The sequence below is a fragment of the Heterodontus francisci genome, chromosome 38, assembly GCF_036365525.1.
Source record: "Heterodontus francisci isolate sHetFra1 chromosome 38, sHetFra1.hap1, whole genome shotgun sequence".
NCBI classification, from domain to species: domain Eukaryota; kingdom Metazoa; phylum Chordata; class Chondrichthyes; order Heterodontiformes; family Heterodontidae; genus Heterodontus; species Heterodontus francisci.
This window is the reverse complement of record NC_090408.1, coordinates 31,619,252-31,635,988: the sequence shown is the minus strand read 5'-3', so window position 1 is coordinate 31,635,988 and position 16,737 is coordinate 31,619,252. Positions and strand designations below refer to the sequence as shown.

Genomic DNA, 16,737 nt, shown 5'->3' with positions numbered 1-16,737 from the left:
TTAGTTGGATAAGGACACAGCACATTAGGGAGCAGTGGGATATGGAGGCCGCACACAGTAGAATATAAAGGGTGCACACTATGACCACTAGGAAATAGAGGCTGCACAAGGGGGGAGAAGCAGAACTTTAAATAGAAGCCACACAGTAGGATAGTGAGGCTACATAGTAATAAACAGTGGTATAGAGGTTAAGCAATGCTAACACCTGTTCCTTTTAATGGTGCAGACTGATGTTGAAGGCAGGAAAGTTCCCACAGTTGTGAAGGCATTGAGAAACCACCATGTGAGAGATGCTGTCCTGGGCCCCTCTCACAGCATTGTACTCGTGGAACCTGGAAATATTTTAACCTTTGGGAGGAACGCAGAAGGACAGCTGGGTACTGGCAACACTAAACCCTATAAAGTCCCAATGCATGTAAAACAACTCCAACATAAAACTATCACTGTAAGTAGTAACGTAGACTATAATTATATTTCTTACACTGAATAATAGCAACCATAGGTAATATAATTGCTTTTTAAATAAAATTAGAATAAGGAAAAAGATCTTTGGTTGACATTTCAAAACCACTCTGACATTCATAGCTAGCAGCTCTGTTTGTTATCAGAACTAAATATAATATTTGGTTAGGTACAATTTCCAAAATCTATAAGTGGTAAATCCGTTCTGGTTACAACCAGCTGCAAATTACAATGTCTTATAGCAATGATGCTATTGGGAGTATAAACTGTGTCCCACTGACAGGCTCAGGGCTGTCTTCCTGATCGCTCCTCATATTTCTCTGCTTTTTATTTCTTTACTTGAAGTAAGGCACCACAAATGTTCATGCATGTGAGGCTTACTTCGAAAGCACTCTCCTCCTTTACTGCATTTTCCTATAAATGAAGCCAGAGAACACCAGCCATTGCAAGTGGTTCAGGGAGACATAGACAAAGGACAACTGATCAGGGAGAAGAAACAGGCAAGTCTACACTCTGTGGTAACCATGAATTCCAACAGTAATAGACTGGCAAAGGGGAAAGAAAAGAAAGCAAAAGATTTCACTTATAGAGTACCTTTCACATCCTCGGGGCATTCCAGATGCTTCAACAACAACTTGTATTTAGATAGCACCTTTAAAGTAATAAAACATCCTAAAGTGTTTCACAGGAGCATTAGAAAGCAAAATTTGACACTGAGCCACACAAGGAGATATTAGGGCAGGTGACCAAAAGCTTGGTCAAACAGGTAGATTTTCAGGAGCATCATAAAGAAGGAAAGAAACACTGAGGTTTAGGGAGGAAGTTTCAGAGCTTAGGGCCCCAGCAGCTGAAGGTACAGCCACAAATGATGGAGTAATTAAAATCGGGGATGCTCAAAAGGTCAGAATTAGTGGAATTCAGATATCTTGGAGGGTTGTGGGGCTGGAGGAGATTATAGGGATAAGGGAGGGGCAAAGCCATGAAGGATTTGAGAACAAGGATGAGAACCCTAACAAAACTGGAGTCAATGGGAATCAGGGGGAAAACATTCCGCTGGTTGGAATCATACCTGGCGCAAAGGAAGATAGTTGTGGTTGTTGGAGGACAATCATCTGAGCTCCAGAACATCATTGCAGGAGTTCCTCAGGGTAGTGTTCTAGGCCCAACCATCTTCAGCTGCTTCATCAATGACATTCCTTCAGTCATAAGGTCAGAAGTGGTGATGTTTGCTCATGATTGCACAATGTTCAGCACCATTCGTGACTCCTCAGATACTGAAGCAGTCCGTGTAGAAATGCAGCAAGACCTGGGCAATATCCAGGCTTGGACTAATAAGTGGCAAGTAACATTCGATCTGGATCGGCGCAGGCTTGGAGGGCCGAAGGGCCTGTTCCTGTGCTGTAATTTTCTTTGTTCTTTGTTCACACAAGTGCTAGGCAATGACCATCTCCAACAAGAGAGATTCTAACCATCTCCCCTTGACATTCAATGGCATTACGATTGCTGAATCCCCACAATCAACATCCTGGGGGTTACCATTGACCAGAAACTGAACTGGAGTAGCCATATAAATACTGTGGCTACAACAGCAGGTCAGAAGCTAGGAAATCCTGCACTGAGTAACTCACCTGCTGACTCCCCAAAGCCTGTCCACCATCTTCAAGGCACAAGTCAGGAGTGTGATGGAATATTCTCTACTTGCCTGGATGGGTGCAGCTCCAACAACACTCAAGAAGCTCGACACCATCCAGGACAAAGCAGCCCGCTTGATTAGCACCCCATCCACAAACATTCACTCCCTCCACCACCAACGCACAGTGGCAGCAGTGTGTACAATCTACAAGATGCACTGCGGCAACGCACCAAGGCTACACAGGAAGCACCTTCCAAACCCGCAACCTCTACCACCTAGAAGGACAAGAGCAGCAAATGGTTGGGAACACCACCACCTGCAAGTTCCCCTCCAAGTCACACACCATCCTGACTTGGAACTATATCGCCGTTCCTTCACTGTGGCTGGGTCAAAATCCTGGAACTCCCTTCCGAACAGCACTGTGGGTGTACCTACCCCAAATGGACTGCAGCGGTTCAAGAAGGCAGCTCACCACCACCTTCTCAAGGGCAATTAGGGATCGGCAGTAAATGCTGGCCTAGCCAACGATGCCCACATCCCATGAAACAAAAAAAAAAAAAAATCTATCTATTAATTACTTTTGGATTGTGGCCACTGTTGTTATGCGGGCAAAAGTGGCAACCAATAGTCTGGATTTTGTGAAATTTTGGAAATGGCCGCTGTTCCCAAATGCAATATGAATGGCTGGCCCACCGCAATCCCATGGCAGGCCGCCGTTTTACCTACTGGAGGCGACCCCCACCCCCCCAATCACACGCAGGGGGCGGGAGGTGAGTCAGTGATTACAGCATCAGATGACTGCAGAGCAGGTGTTGGTGCCATATTTAAAGGACTGCCAGGCCTGTATTCACTCCTGCCTTAGAGCCACTGACAGCTTTCATTGTACTGCCCAAAATGTTGCTGAGCTCATTTATGGAGCACCCCCCTCGCACCAACCTCCCGAGGAGGACAGCAAACAATTCCCGAGGCCAGACCCCAGGTGGCCCCACCTTGATGGCTCCCTGCAGATTCTCCTCCAGGCTGCAAGGGAAAGGTGGAAGGTTCTCTTCCTCAGCGATGGCCAGAAGAGGTCCTCCCGCCTGACCAAGCAAGCCTGCGCGGAGATCGCAGGAGGTCAGCAGCCGCGGAGTCACCTAACGGAACTGGGTCCGGTGTCGAAAGAGAATCAATGATCTTCCGCATTCAGCCGATGTGAGTGCTCCATAATGCTTTCCTTTTTGAGGAGTGCATGTCATTATGCAGGAGGGTGCGTGACATGGGAAGGGTAGCACTACAATGACGATGGCAGAGGGGATAGAGTATTATCCCATCCTGATTATCTCATCATGGCTGCATCTCGGCTCACCCGGCCTTAACTCCCCTGACAGCGTGTGGCAGCATGAGAAATATCAGATCCCCCAGTTGAGGATGAGGGACTGACATTAGCAAAAACTACATGTTGATCTGTCTGCCATTTTCTACTATCTCCATCCTTCCTTTTGCAGGACAAGAGGGCCTACAATAGGTGGGAGGCAGCCTGGACTGGCAGAGGAGATCCAGGTCTGCATCCTCTTACCACCTCTGAGGAAGAGGCCTTGGAGCAGGTGGGCACCCAGGGAGGCCACACTATTTCAGACAGAGAGACTGGAGTCCCTGCGCAAGAGAGTGAGGATTGGCTCCCATTGGTATACTCATTCATGTTGGAAACCCACATCACGCATGGTTGGCCTTAGGAGATCTGCACGGCATAACCCACACAAGTCTGTGCTCTCTCTTGCAGGTCAACATGCACAGGAGTCCACAGACTCCAGGAGTACAGTCGTTCACCTCTGAGGAGGACGACGACTCAAAGGATGCACCATCCCATGACTCTCCTGCACCCTCCACCAGCGCAGATACTTTCACTTCAGTGGGTACCCGCACGGCATTAAAATCAGGGCCACAAGCTGGTGAGAGCACCACACACATGCCCGAGCAGATGGCTGAGGCAGAGACAGCGGAAGCCTCCGACAGTCGGACGACTGTGGCCGGTCAGGCCTATGCTGAGCCCCAGGCTGATGACGAGCCTCTGGTGTCTACAGCATAGGGCATGCTGGAGTTGCAGGGAGAAGTAAGGAAACAGCTGGCCAAGATACCAGAGGCCATGCGCAGCCATGAGCGGATGATGGAGGAGTCCATCCATGCCGTGACTGCTGCCATGTCTCAGGTGTGTGAGCACATGGCTTCCTCCATTGAGAGGCTGGTGACCCTCATGGAGAGCCAGATTCCACAGATGCGCCATGACCTGCACACCATCACCTTGGCCATGAGCTCGATGCAGCAGTGGCAAGGCGAGGAAAAGAACAGGAACCCGGAGATTGCCCCCACTCCTGATCTTTCTCTGGTGAGTAGGGAGGTTCACGTGAGATTTCAAAGGGAGGAGGAGAGACTGCCATCCACATCTGGGGGCTCCCCTCAGGGCACTCCGAGTGTGGACACCAGTTCCTCAGCCCCTCTGCCAATGGGCTCAGCTCCAGTGTCTGTGACACCTGAGGAGAGACCTGCACCGGTGTCCTTCCAGGCCTCAGGCAGCCAGAGGACAGCCACCAAAGTTATCACAGGGAAAAGGGCAGTGTGATCAGCAGCATGCCACCAGCTCAGGTGCTGTCCCAGGGATCACACCGTGTAGGGGGACCCGCAAACGCTTTTGGGTCTCACGGGTGTTTCTAATATGTTCTGTAGGAAATAATTAAATAGTTCTTTTGTCCAAATCATTAGCCCATCATTGCCATTATGCCATAATTGTGAGTCGCTGACTTCCTACTTAGTGCAATGTCAATGTGACCAGACCCCTCATTAACATGCCAATGTGATGAGAGCTCTCGTTAACATATGGTCTCCCGTGGGCACTAGCGTCCATTGCAGCCAGTTGCAATTCAGGGAAAACAAATGGGAAGGAGGCGACAGAGTTCATGCATTAAGATGAGCCTTTATTTGACTCTCTGTGAATGGACAACAGGCTGGCTGGAAACGGGTCATTATGAAGTTGTTTCTTGCCTCCTTTGCGTGTCGCTCAACCCGTCTGGCCTCCTGTGCAGGGTCTTCACCGTCCATTGCCTTCTGTGCCCTGCAAGACAATGCATTCCAGCCATGTGGCATCAATGAATGCTGGACTCATGGGTGACCTAGTTTCAAATGTCCAGTCAGAGAGAATAATGTGTACCTGTTGATTAAATCCACTGCCCTCCTGATAATGGTCTATCCTGAAGCTCGATTTGTAATCCAAGTGCCCACCTAGACATATGGCTCAATGTGAAAACCGCTGAAATATTCTGCCTGCCTCATTTTTATAAATGACAGCTTCCAAATCTTGTTAGCCACAGCTACACTAAACAAACATACTAATTTGTATTATTGCAAATCTAAATGCTATTACTTCTAAATAAGTTAGTTTCAGGAACAGAGGACGATTGCTGTTAATTATATGTCCAAGATCAATGCATTAAAAAACTGTAGAAAATCAAGTGGCCTCTACTCATCTCATTAGTGGGGCTGCCAGGAGTGGTATGAAATCATTCTGTTTTTTGCAAAACATTTAGCCCTATTCCTGTGTACCATTTCTGTCAGAACAACAGTCAAATCATCGTGTAACTCATTGTTTACATTTGGTAGCAAATAAAGTGAGAGAAGCACACCGAAAGTTCTTCATGTTGAGCTAATGGATTATGGAATTTACCACACCCATGAGAAAATTACAGAGATATTTAGTCAAGTTACAATTGACCAGCAGTGTGAGAAGGTAGTCGAGTGAGTAGAGCTTGATCTGAACTGGAGTTTGGTATTGAAGTGCAGTTGGCTTGAAGCCACATTTAGTTCTTCAAATTTCTGAGTCACTTTTGCCTTTTGGTTATGGTAGGACAGTGGAAACCAGTATGGTGCTGAATAATTTGGGCATAGGCACAAGAGGACTGATTTTGAAGTTAGCCGCTGATACCAAAAGCATGGCAGAATGCAGGTTTGTAGGAGACAGATTAGAAAAATGGCCAGAACAGCAGCAGATGCAGTTCATGAGAATAATGAAAAGTTGTGGAATCGATAACAAGGGGACGTAGACTCTAGATTATCACTAGAAGGAAGGGGAACCTGGAAGTTCATTTCTCATAGGAGGTTGTCAGAGTACTCAGCTGACGTCCAGTTCTAGATGAGAAAAAAATCTCCTCCAATTAAATACTGGGAAGACTGAAGTCATTGTTTTTGATCCCTGCTCCAAACTCCATTCTGTAGCTACCTCTCCCTGGAAACAGTCTGGGTTGAAGTCTGGTATCACATTTGATCCAGGGATGATCATCCAACCTCATATTCATGTCATCATTAAGACCACCTATTTCCACTTTCGCAACATTCCTGACTTTGCCCCTGTCTCAGCTGTTCCGCTGCTGAAACCCTCGTTCATGCTTTCATTACCTCTAGATTGACTCTTCCACACACTCCTGGCTGGTCTCCCACATTCTACCCTCCATTAACTTGAAGTCATCCAAAACTCTGCTGCCATGTCTTAACTCGCACCGAGTCCCATTCCCCTATCACCCTTGTGCTCGCTGACCTACATCGGCTCCCAATCAAGCAAGATCTTGATTTTAAAATTCTCATCCTTGTTTTCAAATCCCTCCATGGCCTCACCCCTCCCTATCTCTGGAATCTACTCCAGCCTCACAACCCTCCGAGATATCTGCACTCCTCTAATTCTGGCCTCTTGAGCATCTCCGATTTTAATCGCTTCACCATTGGTGGCCGCACCTTCAGTTGCCTCGGCCCTAAGCTCTGGAATTCCCTCCCCACACCGCTGCCTCTCGACTTTGCCTTCCTCCTTTGAGATAGTCCTTAAAACCTACCTCTGTGAGCAAGCTTTTGGTCATTTGATCTAATATCTCCTTATGTGGCTCGGTGTCATATTTTGTTTTATAACATTCCTGTGAAGTGTCTTGGGACATTTTATTATGGTAAAGGCGCTATATAAATGTAAGTTGTTGTTTTTGTCGGCAGTTGTTACAACATGGAGCACTTAATGCCAAATGGATATTGAGGCATTTACGATATCACTTGAAACAAAATTTGATTTTTCTGTAAAAAGGAAGCAGATAAAGAATATGCGAAAAGGAGAACGAAGTGAGATTAGCGAAGGCAGTACAATAGCTGTCACCCACACCTATTACACCTGTGCTGTAATTTTTTTAAGAGACTAATAACTTGTGCAAGACCCATTCATAAACTCGATACTTTGGACTATAAAAATCCAATGAATGTTTTTGTACTTGCCACGAATTCAAACAAACTGGTTTCTCCAGCAGACATTGAGTAAAAAAGAAAAAAAAATAGAAAGATTTGCGCCTTTCATGACCACCAGACGTCCCAAAGCACTTTACAGCCAATGAAGTACTTTTGAAATGTAGTCATTGTTCTAATCTAGCAAACAGGCAGCTAATTTGCACACTGAACGCTCCCACAAACAGCAATGTGATAATGACCAAATCATCTGCTTTTGTCATGTTGATTGAGGGATAAATATTGAACACCAGGGATAACTCCCCTGCTCCTGTTCAAAATAGTGCCATGGACTCTTTTGCATCCACCTGAAGCCAAGAGGCAGCACCTCTGACAGGGAAGCACTCCCTCAGTACTGCTGGGTGCCAATTTTGATTTTTGTGTTTAAGTCCAAGTCCTGGAGTGGCACTTGACCCCACAGTCTTGTGGCTCAGAGGCAAGAGCGCTACCAACTGAACCATGAGCATCATGCACCATTGTAAGGGCTACATTGTACCAAGTGTTGAGTTGTGTGATAACAACACTGCAGCACTATGCATCAGTGTGACAGCGATACTGGAATGCTCTGCTATATGATATGTGGACACCATTGGTGTTTTCCCTGGTATCGTACAATAGTAGTATCAAAATGCTACAATATGAGAGAAGCCCTCCTGCACTCTGCTGTATAGTAGATGGATCCTGTCCGACTGCACTATGGCCTGAATTTTATGTTGCTACCGCCGTAATTGGCAATGGCCGTTAACAATGGAGGCCCGCACACACGGGCTTTACTCCACGGAGCTGCCACGATATTAAACACAGCGGCTCATTTACATGGCCGGAGCGGACCACCCCTTCCCCTCCCCCCCACCCACTGCTCAAGTGCCAAACGCTGTTGCCATTTTTAAAGGGCTTCCAACCTTGCATCTGACTTTAAAAATATAAATTTAATGTATTTTAAATTTAATGAATAAAAATAAATTAAAGTTTCTAGCCCCTCTCCCACCCCCGCAATAACCAGACACCTCATTCCTTGCCCTCTTCCCCCACCAAAAATACTTACCTTGTGTACCTAACCTTCCCCCACACCCCCCACCCCGCCAACGAGTTCAAAACTTTGATCTTTAACCCTTCCCACCATCTCCTACACCAATCATCTTGGTTTGATCCCACTCCCCACCCACCCCCACACTGAAATACTTACCTCCTCCCCCCTCCGCATGGGATCGCCAGCCGGAGATCCGAAGGCATGGGAGTCACGGCAACTGACCACAATATCGGAGTGGAACGGCCGATGGGAGCAGGCAAATCATTAATTCATTAATTTACATAGATCCAACATATTGAAATTCTGCTCCTGTCACCGAGCGGCAGAGGGGCTGCCACCAGGCATCACCGCTGATGGCCATATGGGGCCGGGCCTTCCTGGTATTGAGGCTGGTGGTGGGCCTCTCCCGGAGACATTTTCCGGGCCCCCCCCCCACCACGACCGACGATGTCGGGGGGGTCAATAAAATTCAGCCCTAAGACATGATGTGATTATGACAGTGTTCTGCCACAGTATAAGGATTTTGTCAGAGTGCTCTGTGGCATGTGCTGTACTATAACATAGTGCAGGGACTTTGAAGTGGTTGACGGGTACCTTCAGAGCAATTGTTTCTCAATTTCTTTCTTTCAGACAATCAGTTGTGGAGAGACATTCAGTGTTGTTGGGACAGATGATAACAGCATTCTCTTCTGGGGCACCAAGTGCAAGTCTGTACTGTCTCCAAATCCATCAGTTTTAACCACGGTATATCAGGCAGCTACAAAAGAACCGGAAGCTTCTACCTGCCCAGCATCACCATCAGATGTAGAAACTGAGGAGCCCATCACTGGAATAGTGAGTCACAATGGCAGTAAGAAACAAAGTGAAGATGAAAGGCAGCTCATTGGAATCAGTGTGGCACTCGAAAGAAACCCATTTGGAGAGGGGATGAATTAGATGCACCTGGATCACCCACATCACAGATTGTGTTGTTTGTATGACTCACTGAATGCATGTAGCTTGCATTACACTTTGTAGGCATGTGTCATATGTGATTCTTCGTTTGTGGGTCATAGATCTTTAAATGCAAATAACACTCAGGGGGCTGGATTTTGTGTAGAAGGCGGGGCTCCCGGCGCCAGGACGAAAAGGCAGGCAGAATCCCGCCTGTGTCTTTTCATGGAACCCCAGACCGAACCTCCGAGTGTTTTTCAATGAAAGATTCATGAGCCAGGAGTTGAGGTTACAATCAGATCAGCCGTGATCTTATTGAATGGCGGAGCAGGCTCGAGGGGACGAGTGGCCTACTCCTGCTCCTAGTTCGTATGTTCATATGTATCCCCGTCCCTTTAAAGAAGGGGATCCCACCTCCATGAGCTGCCAGTCAATCAGAGGGTTGACAGCGCCCCTGGGAGCGGTGGCCACTACTGGTACTGCAGAGGCCTTGGACCCAGGCCCAGTGCTAGAACCCCAGACAAGAGGTAGGTGAGGTGGGGTCTCCAGGGCCAGTCCAGAAGGCCCCGGCGAGGGCGGGGTGGGAGGTGTGCACTCATGAAGTCCGGGGGAAGTGGGAGTCACTGGGGGTAAAGTTGTTCCCATTGGGGGCTCTCCGTGGGCCACAAATTGCACCCCCCCCAAGCCTGCAGGGAGGGCGCCTCATTTTACAAGGTATCCTCCCCCTATGGTGAGGGCCCCCCCCACCCAACCCCCGCCGGCCTTTGGTAAGATCCCAGCGGCAGTGGGACCAGGCCCTTAACTGACCATTAATAGGCCTCATTAAGGGCCTCAGTTGGCCTCTGGGCAGGAAGGCTGTCATTGGTCTATCCCGCCCCTGGGAAGATCGCTTGACGACGGGGAGACAACTGACCCTCTGCCACCCTGCCCCACCCCCTTCGCGATACTCTATGCCCCACCACCGCCTCCTTCCCCAGCTCAGTGGGGGCCAATAAAATCCTAACCAAGGTATGTGTCAGAATTTCTTATTCTTCTGAATCTTAAAAACTCAATCTAAAATCCTTTGTTTAAAAAGTCATGTTAAGTGAGGTTAATGTCAGTTGTAATGTTGTTGTTTTGGTTGCAGAAGGATGTTAATTGCTCCAAACTAGATCCATTGGAAGAGCCCCTAACATACATGAGTGCGACATCAGTTAAAGGTGAGAGAATGTCTTTGGGAGGTGCTTTGTTGAACACAATATGATTACTCATCACTGATGTAAGCTCCTCTTAGCTTTGAGCACAAGCCTGGTTTATTTTTTTCCTTTTAGTTTTTATTCATGTACTCTAGTATTCTTCAGAAACCTAAATATGTTGAAAAGGTGAGAAATTGCAGGTGAAAATACATGGAAGTTTTGATCAAGTATGTAAAAGTACTGAAATGATCAATTTTAAACTGTACCTGTACTGGTTTGTTGTCCCTTGCCCATTGTTGTTCTGTATTTAGTGTGATTGTACCTCATCATGTAAGATTAATCCATGTTGGCACAGTCAGAGTTACATATGATAGATTAAGTGACTCTTACCCTCTACTGTATCAAACTAGCTGTGTTCAGCATAATAAAGTAACAGGAACAGTAGCTGGAAGTTTTGAGGCTGCAGTTATTATGGTGGAACTGACAATTCAGCAATAATCACTGTTCTTGATGCTCTGTGATACAGATATAGCTTTTTTGAGGATCTCCTCAATGCAACCTGTATTGATCCACTATAATCTGTTACCAAACTATGAGCCAACTGTCCACACTGTTGTATAACTTGCTGAGAAGTATACAGAACTGCCCTGGCTACACCACACTCAATCGGCATACAGCTATGTATCACCGACTCAGTCATACTACACTCACCCAGCTACACTATATTCATCTACATTCAATTCACTGTTTCTCTTCTGACCTTCCCTATGAAAGTACACCCACGCATATTTGGCAAGGCACCACTCATCTGCTTAAAGTACATTCAAATACTCATCCTTGTGAAATACAACCTCATTAGCACTACACCTATCTACACTAAACTCATTTTTCTCTATCACACACACACCACTAAACTCATTTATACTCCCCACAACTTGCTGTTACCCATCGGTATATTGAACGTAGAATGAAATTGTGGTCACAGCAACTGGTTGCAAATACCTTTCACCAGTGTTAAGGTAATTTACTAGCTTCTTACTTAAAGTGCTATGAATTTAGTGTTAATAAGGAATTTAATTACTGCTTTAGATCAAATAGAAACCAGCGCTGGGAGGTTCAAGTCAGAGTGTAAGGATACACGGGATTCAGGCAGTACGAAAACCAACACCTTTGGGAGTGAGAGTAGCCTTCAGGACCGAGAAAGCAGCCAACTACTGATCCCTGCTCCTATAATGACTTTGAAGCAAGGCCTGGAGGACCACCCTGATGTGCACACTCCCTGTCTCAGAAGTATTATCTGCAATAGGGAGAGCATCTATGTCGTGGTGGAGGACACTGATCCGCCATGCCACAGGCATGCCAGGAGATACCGCAGCTTTCGTAAGCGTGGAAACCGTGAGGATCCAGATCTAAAACAAGGTCGCATTCTTCAATATTCTCATTCCAGTAATGAAGCTGGCGATGAGTATACAAGCTCTGAGATGTCCGAATTAGAGACCAGTAGGTTTGTCCCAACATGGATAAGAAATGAACTCAGTGAGGCAACACCTCTTGAAGCAGGCAGCAGCGAAAAGGGCAGTGAAACAGATACTGTCACAACCCCAGCCAGTAGGAAAATAGCAGACAGCAGCTCTTTAGAGATTCGAGTGACAACTGTGACCAAAATCAACAAAGAGGCAAAACCACTAGTTAAGAAGGAGGTGCTTGGAGGTGCGAAAAAGACAAGTGGTAACTGCAGAGGAGAAAAACACGGCAACACATCCACATCCGGCAGCTCTGATGGGCAACTGATGCCTATCAAACAGAAGATTACCAGAAATAATGACAAATACGGGGAACCTGGTGAGACCCTGAACAGGACCGCAAAAATGTTTGACAACAGCTTATAATTCCAGGCATAGTTACAGAATGCTGTCCCAGCTCAAAAATGTCCTGTATTTGTTTTTGTGATAAAAAAAATTGTCTCTTTAAATTTAATCAGCAACCTATCTATAGCTATAATCTGATCAGCAAAAGGCTCAAAACTAATCAATCTCAGAAACCCAAGGCACTCACCAATATTACACCTTAAATATAAATAGATCAGATTTGAATCCATGCTAGCCGCCAGCTATTTGTAACAGCCCCTTTGTATCTAGGAACTTGGACTATGCCGAAATAGCTCAAACTTATCCAATTTAGGATTGTTATGGCCGCCGGAGAATGGAGACCTTTAACTCATCACTCTGGGTAGATTTGAGGCCAGGTCGTAGAGGTGTATTTATCATTCAGATGTAGCGCAGTCAGAAATAACCAAGGTTTCCCCTCTTCAATGGAAGGACTTTTTTTTATTGAGAAACCTAGATGAAGGACAAAGGCCTGTGGTGCATGTCTGCGGCCAAGGTTTCAATGCAGATCAGACTGATAACATGATAGTCTTCTTTCTCTGACAGCAGTGAGGGTTTCTAAAGTGAGATTAGTTGAGTCAATTTTTGAGTTCACTATGCAAAACTGTTCTTAATCCAGTGCTAATTAATACTAAATCTATATACGTGGTTTTCCTGCGAATATTGAAAAATTCATGCAATTACTCAAAGGGAGCACAGCAGATATAGAAAAAAGGTTTTTTGTTAGCATGCAGCACTATAAATAATGTTCAACTAAATCAACGAATAGAGAAAAGTTCTGCAAAAATAGAGAATACGAAATTCACCTGACACCAGACAGACAGGAATTGGAACCAGCTTTGAATATCTTTGGACTATAGACCTCCTCAGAGATGCCCGATATGTGAAATGGAAATGTCACATTGATAAAGGAGGAAATACTTTACAGAGGTTAGGGTTTTTGGCATTTTGCTGGAGACAGTTGAGCAAGAGCTTTATTTTGCATCCAGTCCATGATGTGCTTAACACTGGTTGCCAAAAGCGTTCTGTTCCCCAGAAATGGCATTTCTCACTTTAATGAGTAGTACACAAAACAGAATAAAAAGAGTAAATATAGCAGCTGTTGTTTGGGAATCACTGGGGAACATTGTTGGTGATGATACGAGGTTGCTTTCCATGCCTTTAAACTTCATCCAGGTCTATGAGAGGGCATTAAAAACATTGTGTATCACAAATGGATACTTCTGGAATTATTGATGTTTCTGATCAGCCTCAAGGGATGAGGGTTTTACAGCGCAAAAGACAAATAAGGTTCTTTGTGTTTAATAACCATGTTTAAACGCCCAACTCTTAAAATCTAACCTCAGTAGAACATACCGTGACCTTACAATATATAGATTCTGTTGTGAGTCACATGACAGGAAGGAGACTATTGCAGGTTTTATGACGAGTACAAGTGTAGTGATACATCATGGGGTGGGGGAGGATGATTTCCTCCAGTCATTATTCTGGCAGAGACATCATAAACAGAGTGTGAAGATTTCCGATAGTCACCACTTCTAGCAGAATCCTGAATGCGATTACGATTTCGTTGCAAATATCCAGCAGAAGAAATCTTCCCTGCTTTGCCTTCGATGTCTAACATAGATAGTAAGTGAAGGATTATGACTTTGAAATTCCAAAAGTACTTCATTAGCTGTAAAGCACTTTGGGACATCCTGAGGTCGTGAAAGTTGCTATATAAATGGAAGCTCTTTCTTTTCATTTTTTTTATTCTTTCATGGGATGTGAGCATCTCTGGCAAGGCCAGCATTAGTTTCCCCTCCCTAATTGCCCTTGAAAAGGTGGTAGTTTGATAATTTTACAATCACTTTTACTTGAAATTAACATGCTCCACATAAATAATTATATTACTATAATATAAAATAAATATAATAAAAATGATTATATACAATAAAAAATTTAACCTGTGATGTGGCAATACATGCCATTATCTGCTTCTTATGTTGAAAACAATGGCAAAGAAAGTCATTTTGCTTTGAAGCAAAAAGCATTTCTGGTGCCCTCTTTACAATGAGGGCATAAGCATGAGATGTTAGGATATTTTTCACATGGTGTGCACGAACTGACACCCAATAGAATTTGTGTTACTAATGATATTGTGTGAACTGAATTCAATTCACTCACCTCTTCAATATTTTTTAAGTGGTTCAGCCAAGGCCATTGGATTGCACGTGTCTGGTATAGACACTCTGAACGTGCAGCCTGATGTCCATCGAAGGTTTGAGGTGTTAGTGCGTCATGTGTTCCAGCTCTCTGGCTGATTGCTCCTCCTTTGAGCAGAAAGTAGAAAAAGACCAGTTCCTGTTACACATTACTCATTATTGCAGCAACGTGCAGTTGTCAAATGAGTTCTACTCAATTCCCTCCAAGACACATGGAAGAACTTGTTAAAACGTGTTTGTGTTTCAATTATTGTGCTCAGTGCAAGATTCCGTAGCATCCACAAGTCAGCGGAGGCATTATCGGACTGAGATGGACATGGGCCCCCTCTCTTCTCAGGTATGTGGCTGGAATCCAGAATCATCCTCTTTTACCAAAGGTCACATTTGCAAGCAGCACTGTTGACATATTTTGGAAATTTAAAAAAAAAATTACATTTTGCAGTTGTTCATGTGGTTAACAGTGTGTCAAAGAACATTTCATATGGAATGTTCATCACAAAATATTTCTATATGCAATCTATATGGCACTATTTGGCATGTGATATACAGTTCTAGGCAGTTTATGGACTACACTGCTCAGTATGTGCTGTGCTTACTTGTGGGTGACAAAAATACACACACACACGTTAGGCTATGGCTGAGTAGTGCTCCAAGCAAACACCAGTGGATTTTAACAGTTGAGTGGTTATAGTTGCGTGTTATTTTACCAAAGTCTTTCTACTTTTATGATAAATGTTGGTATTCTGGCAAACCAGAATTGGAGGTGAAAGGACTGATTTTATGAAAGGAACTTCATGACAGGGGGCCTAACCTGCTGGGAGCACAAGTTAGAATCATAGGATCATGGAATGGTTATAGCACAGAAAGAGGCCATTTGGCCTGTCGAGTCCATGCTGGCTGTCTGCAAGAGCAATTTGGTTAGTCCCACTCCCCGGTTCTCTCCCCGTAGCCCTGCAAATTTTTTCTCTTCAGCTCCGATTCTTTTTTGAAAACCATGATTGGATTTGCCTCCACCACCCATTTAGGCAGTGCATTCCAGATCGTAACCACTCGCTGTATTTACAATGCATATATTGGGAAGTTACATACTCCTGATTTCTCAATATGTTTATCCAGTGGACGCAACTCCTTGCCACGAGTGCGACTTTGTAAAGCAGGCCCTCACCACAAACTTTTTTTTCTGGTACAATCTCATTGTATATGTGATTTTTTAAAAATTGAACAATCCTCAGCAATGCCTTGATTTTATTGTTGGCTGGAGTCGGGTGAATTTGATTATCTGCTTCCCCTTCAGTGGGCAGTCTCGCTGGACTGTGATTAGGAAAAAGGCCAGGAGGCCTGAAAGGAGCATTTAATAGCTTTCTCCAACAATATCATACTAAGGTTGGACTGCAGCAGCCACAATATCTGCCATGCCCACAAACTATTACTGTACAAAACTTACATTATTGTATTTGGTTTTGCACATTTTTAACCGACAAGTAGGCAGGGTTGACAGGAAGCCATCAAGTTTCCAATTCTATAGTTGCACATTTCTGTTTACCATGTGATGCCCTGACCTGAAGCCACTCTATTGGGATGATGATGCTCAATTAACATTAGCTTTAAAGCCCATCATAAGCAACTGAATCTGGTTGTTATGTGGAGTACACGTCATTCACATTACCATTGACTGTAATACACAAACATCACAGTTGCCTCAAAACCTCAAAGTACAATCAAAAACACTTGAACACTTAGTTCACTGTTTTCTGAACATATTGCTCACAAACTTCTCTCCAAACTCTTAGAGCGGCCATCTTGTTTTCTCAAACACTTCTTCCTATATCCTCCAGTTCACTGTGAGCAACGCCACAGGAGCTTCACCTATCTCCTCTAAAAAAAAATCATTAGCATTTCTTTCTTTTTCTTTTGGGCCTCCTTATCTCGAGAGACAATGGATACGCGCCTGGAGGATTAGCATTAGTTACCTGAATTTAAATATTTTTAAATCTTGGAACTTATCAACTATTAAATCAGATTGTATTTGACAGCAAACAACATTAAATATAGCTTCTCAGATTACTTGAGGATGAACAATTAAAATACTGATTGTATTTCATTGAATCTCATTGTGTTTGACATAGATAGGACA

At 44.7% G+C, this 16,737-nt stretch overlaps 1 protein-coding gene across 8 annotated transcripts in view; it reads left to right on the top strand.

Moving 5' to 3' along the window:
* Nucleotides 1-16,737, top strand: part of LOC137352501 (serine/threonine-protein kinase Nek8-like) — a 92,317-nt gene that overhangs the window by 54,785 nt on the left and 20,795 nt on the right. For 7 of the 8 annotated variants that reach the window (XM_068018046.1, XM_068018041.1, XM_068018039.1 and 4 more), the window contains 5 exons: nt 227-445; nt 9,036-9,239; nt 10,465-10,537; nt 11,603-12,355; nt 14,864-14,940. In XM_068018046.1, coding sequence (XP_067874147.1) covers nt 227-445; nt 9,036-9,239; nt 10,465-10,537; nt 11,603-12,355; nt 14,864-14,940 — 1,326 coding nt within the window. The remainder of the gene's footprint in view (nt 1-226; nt 446-9,035; nt 9,240-10,464; nt 10,538-11,602; nt 12,356-14,863; nt 14,941-16,737) is intronic. The other variant, XM_068018043.1, reaches the window with a different exon arrangement.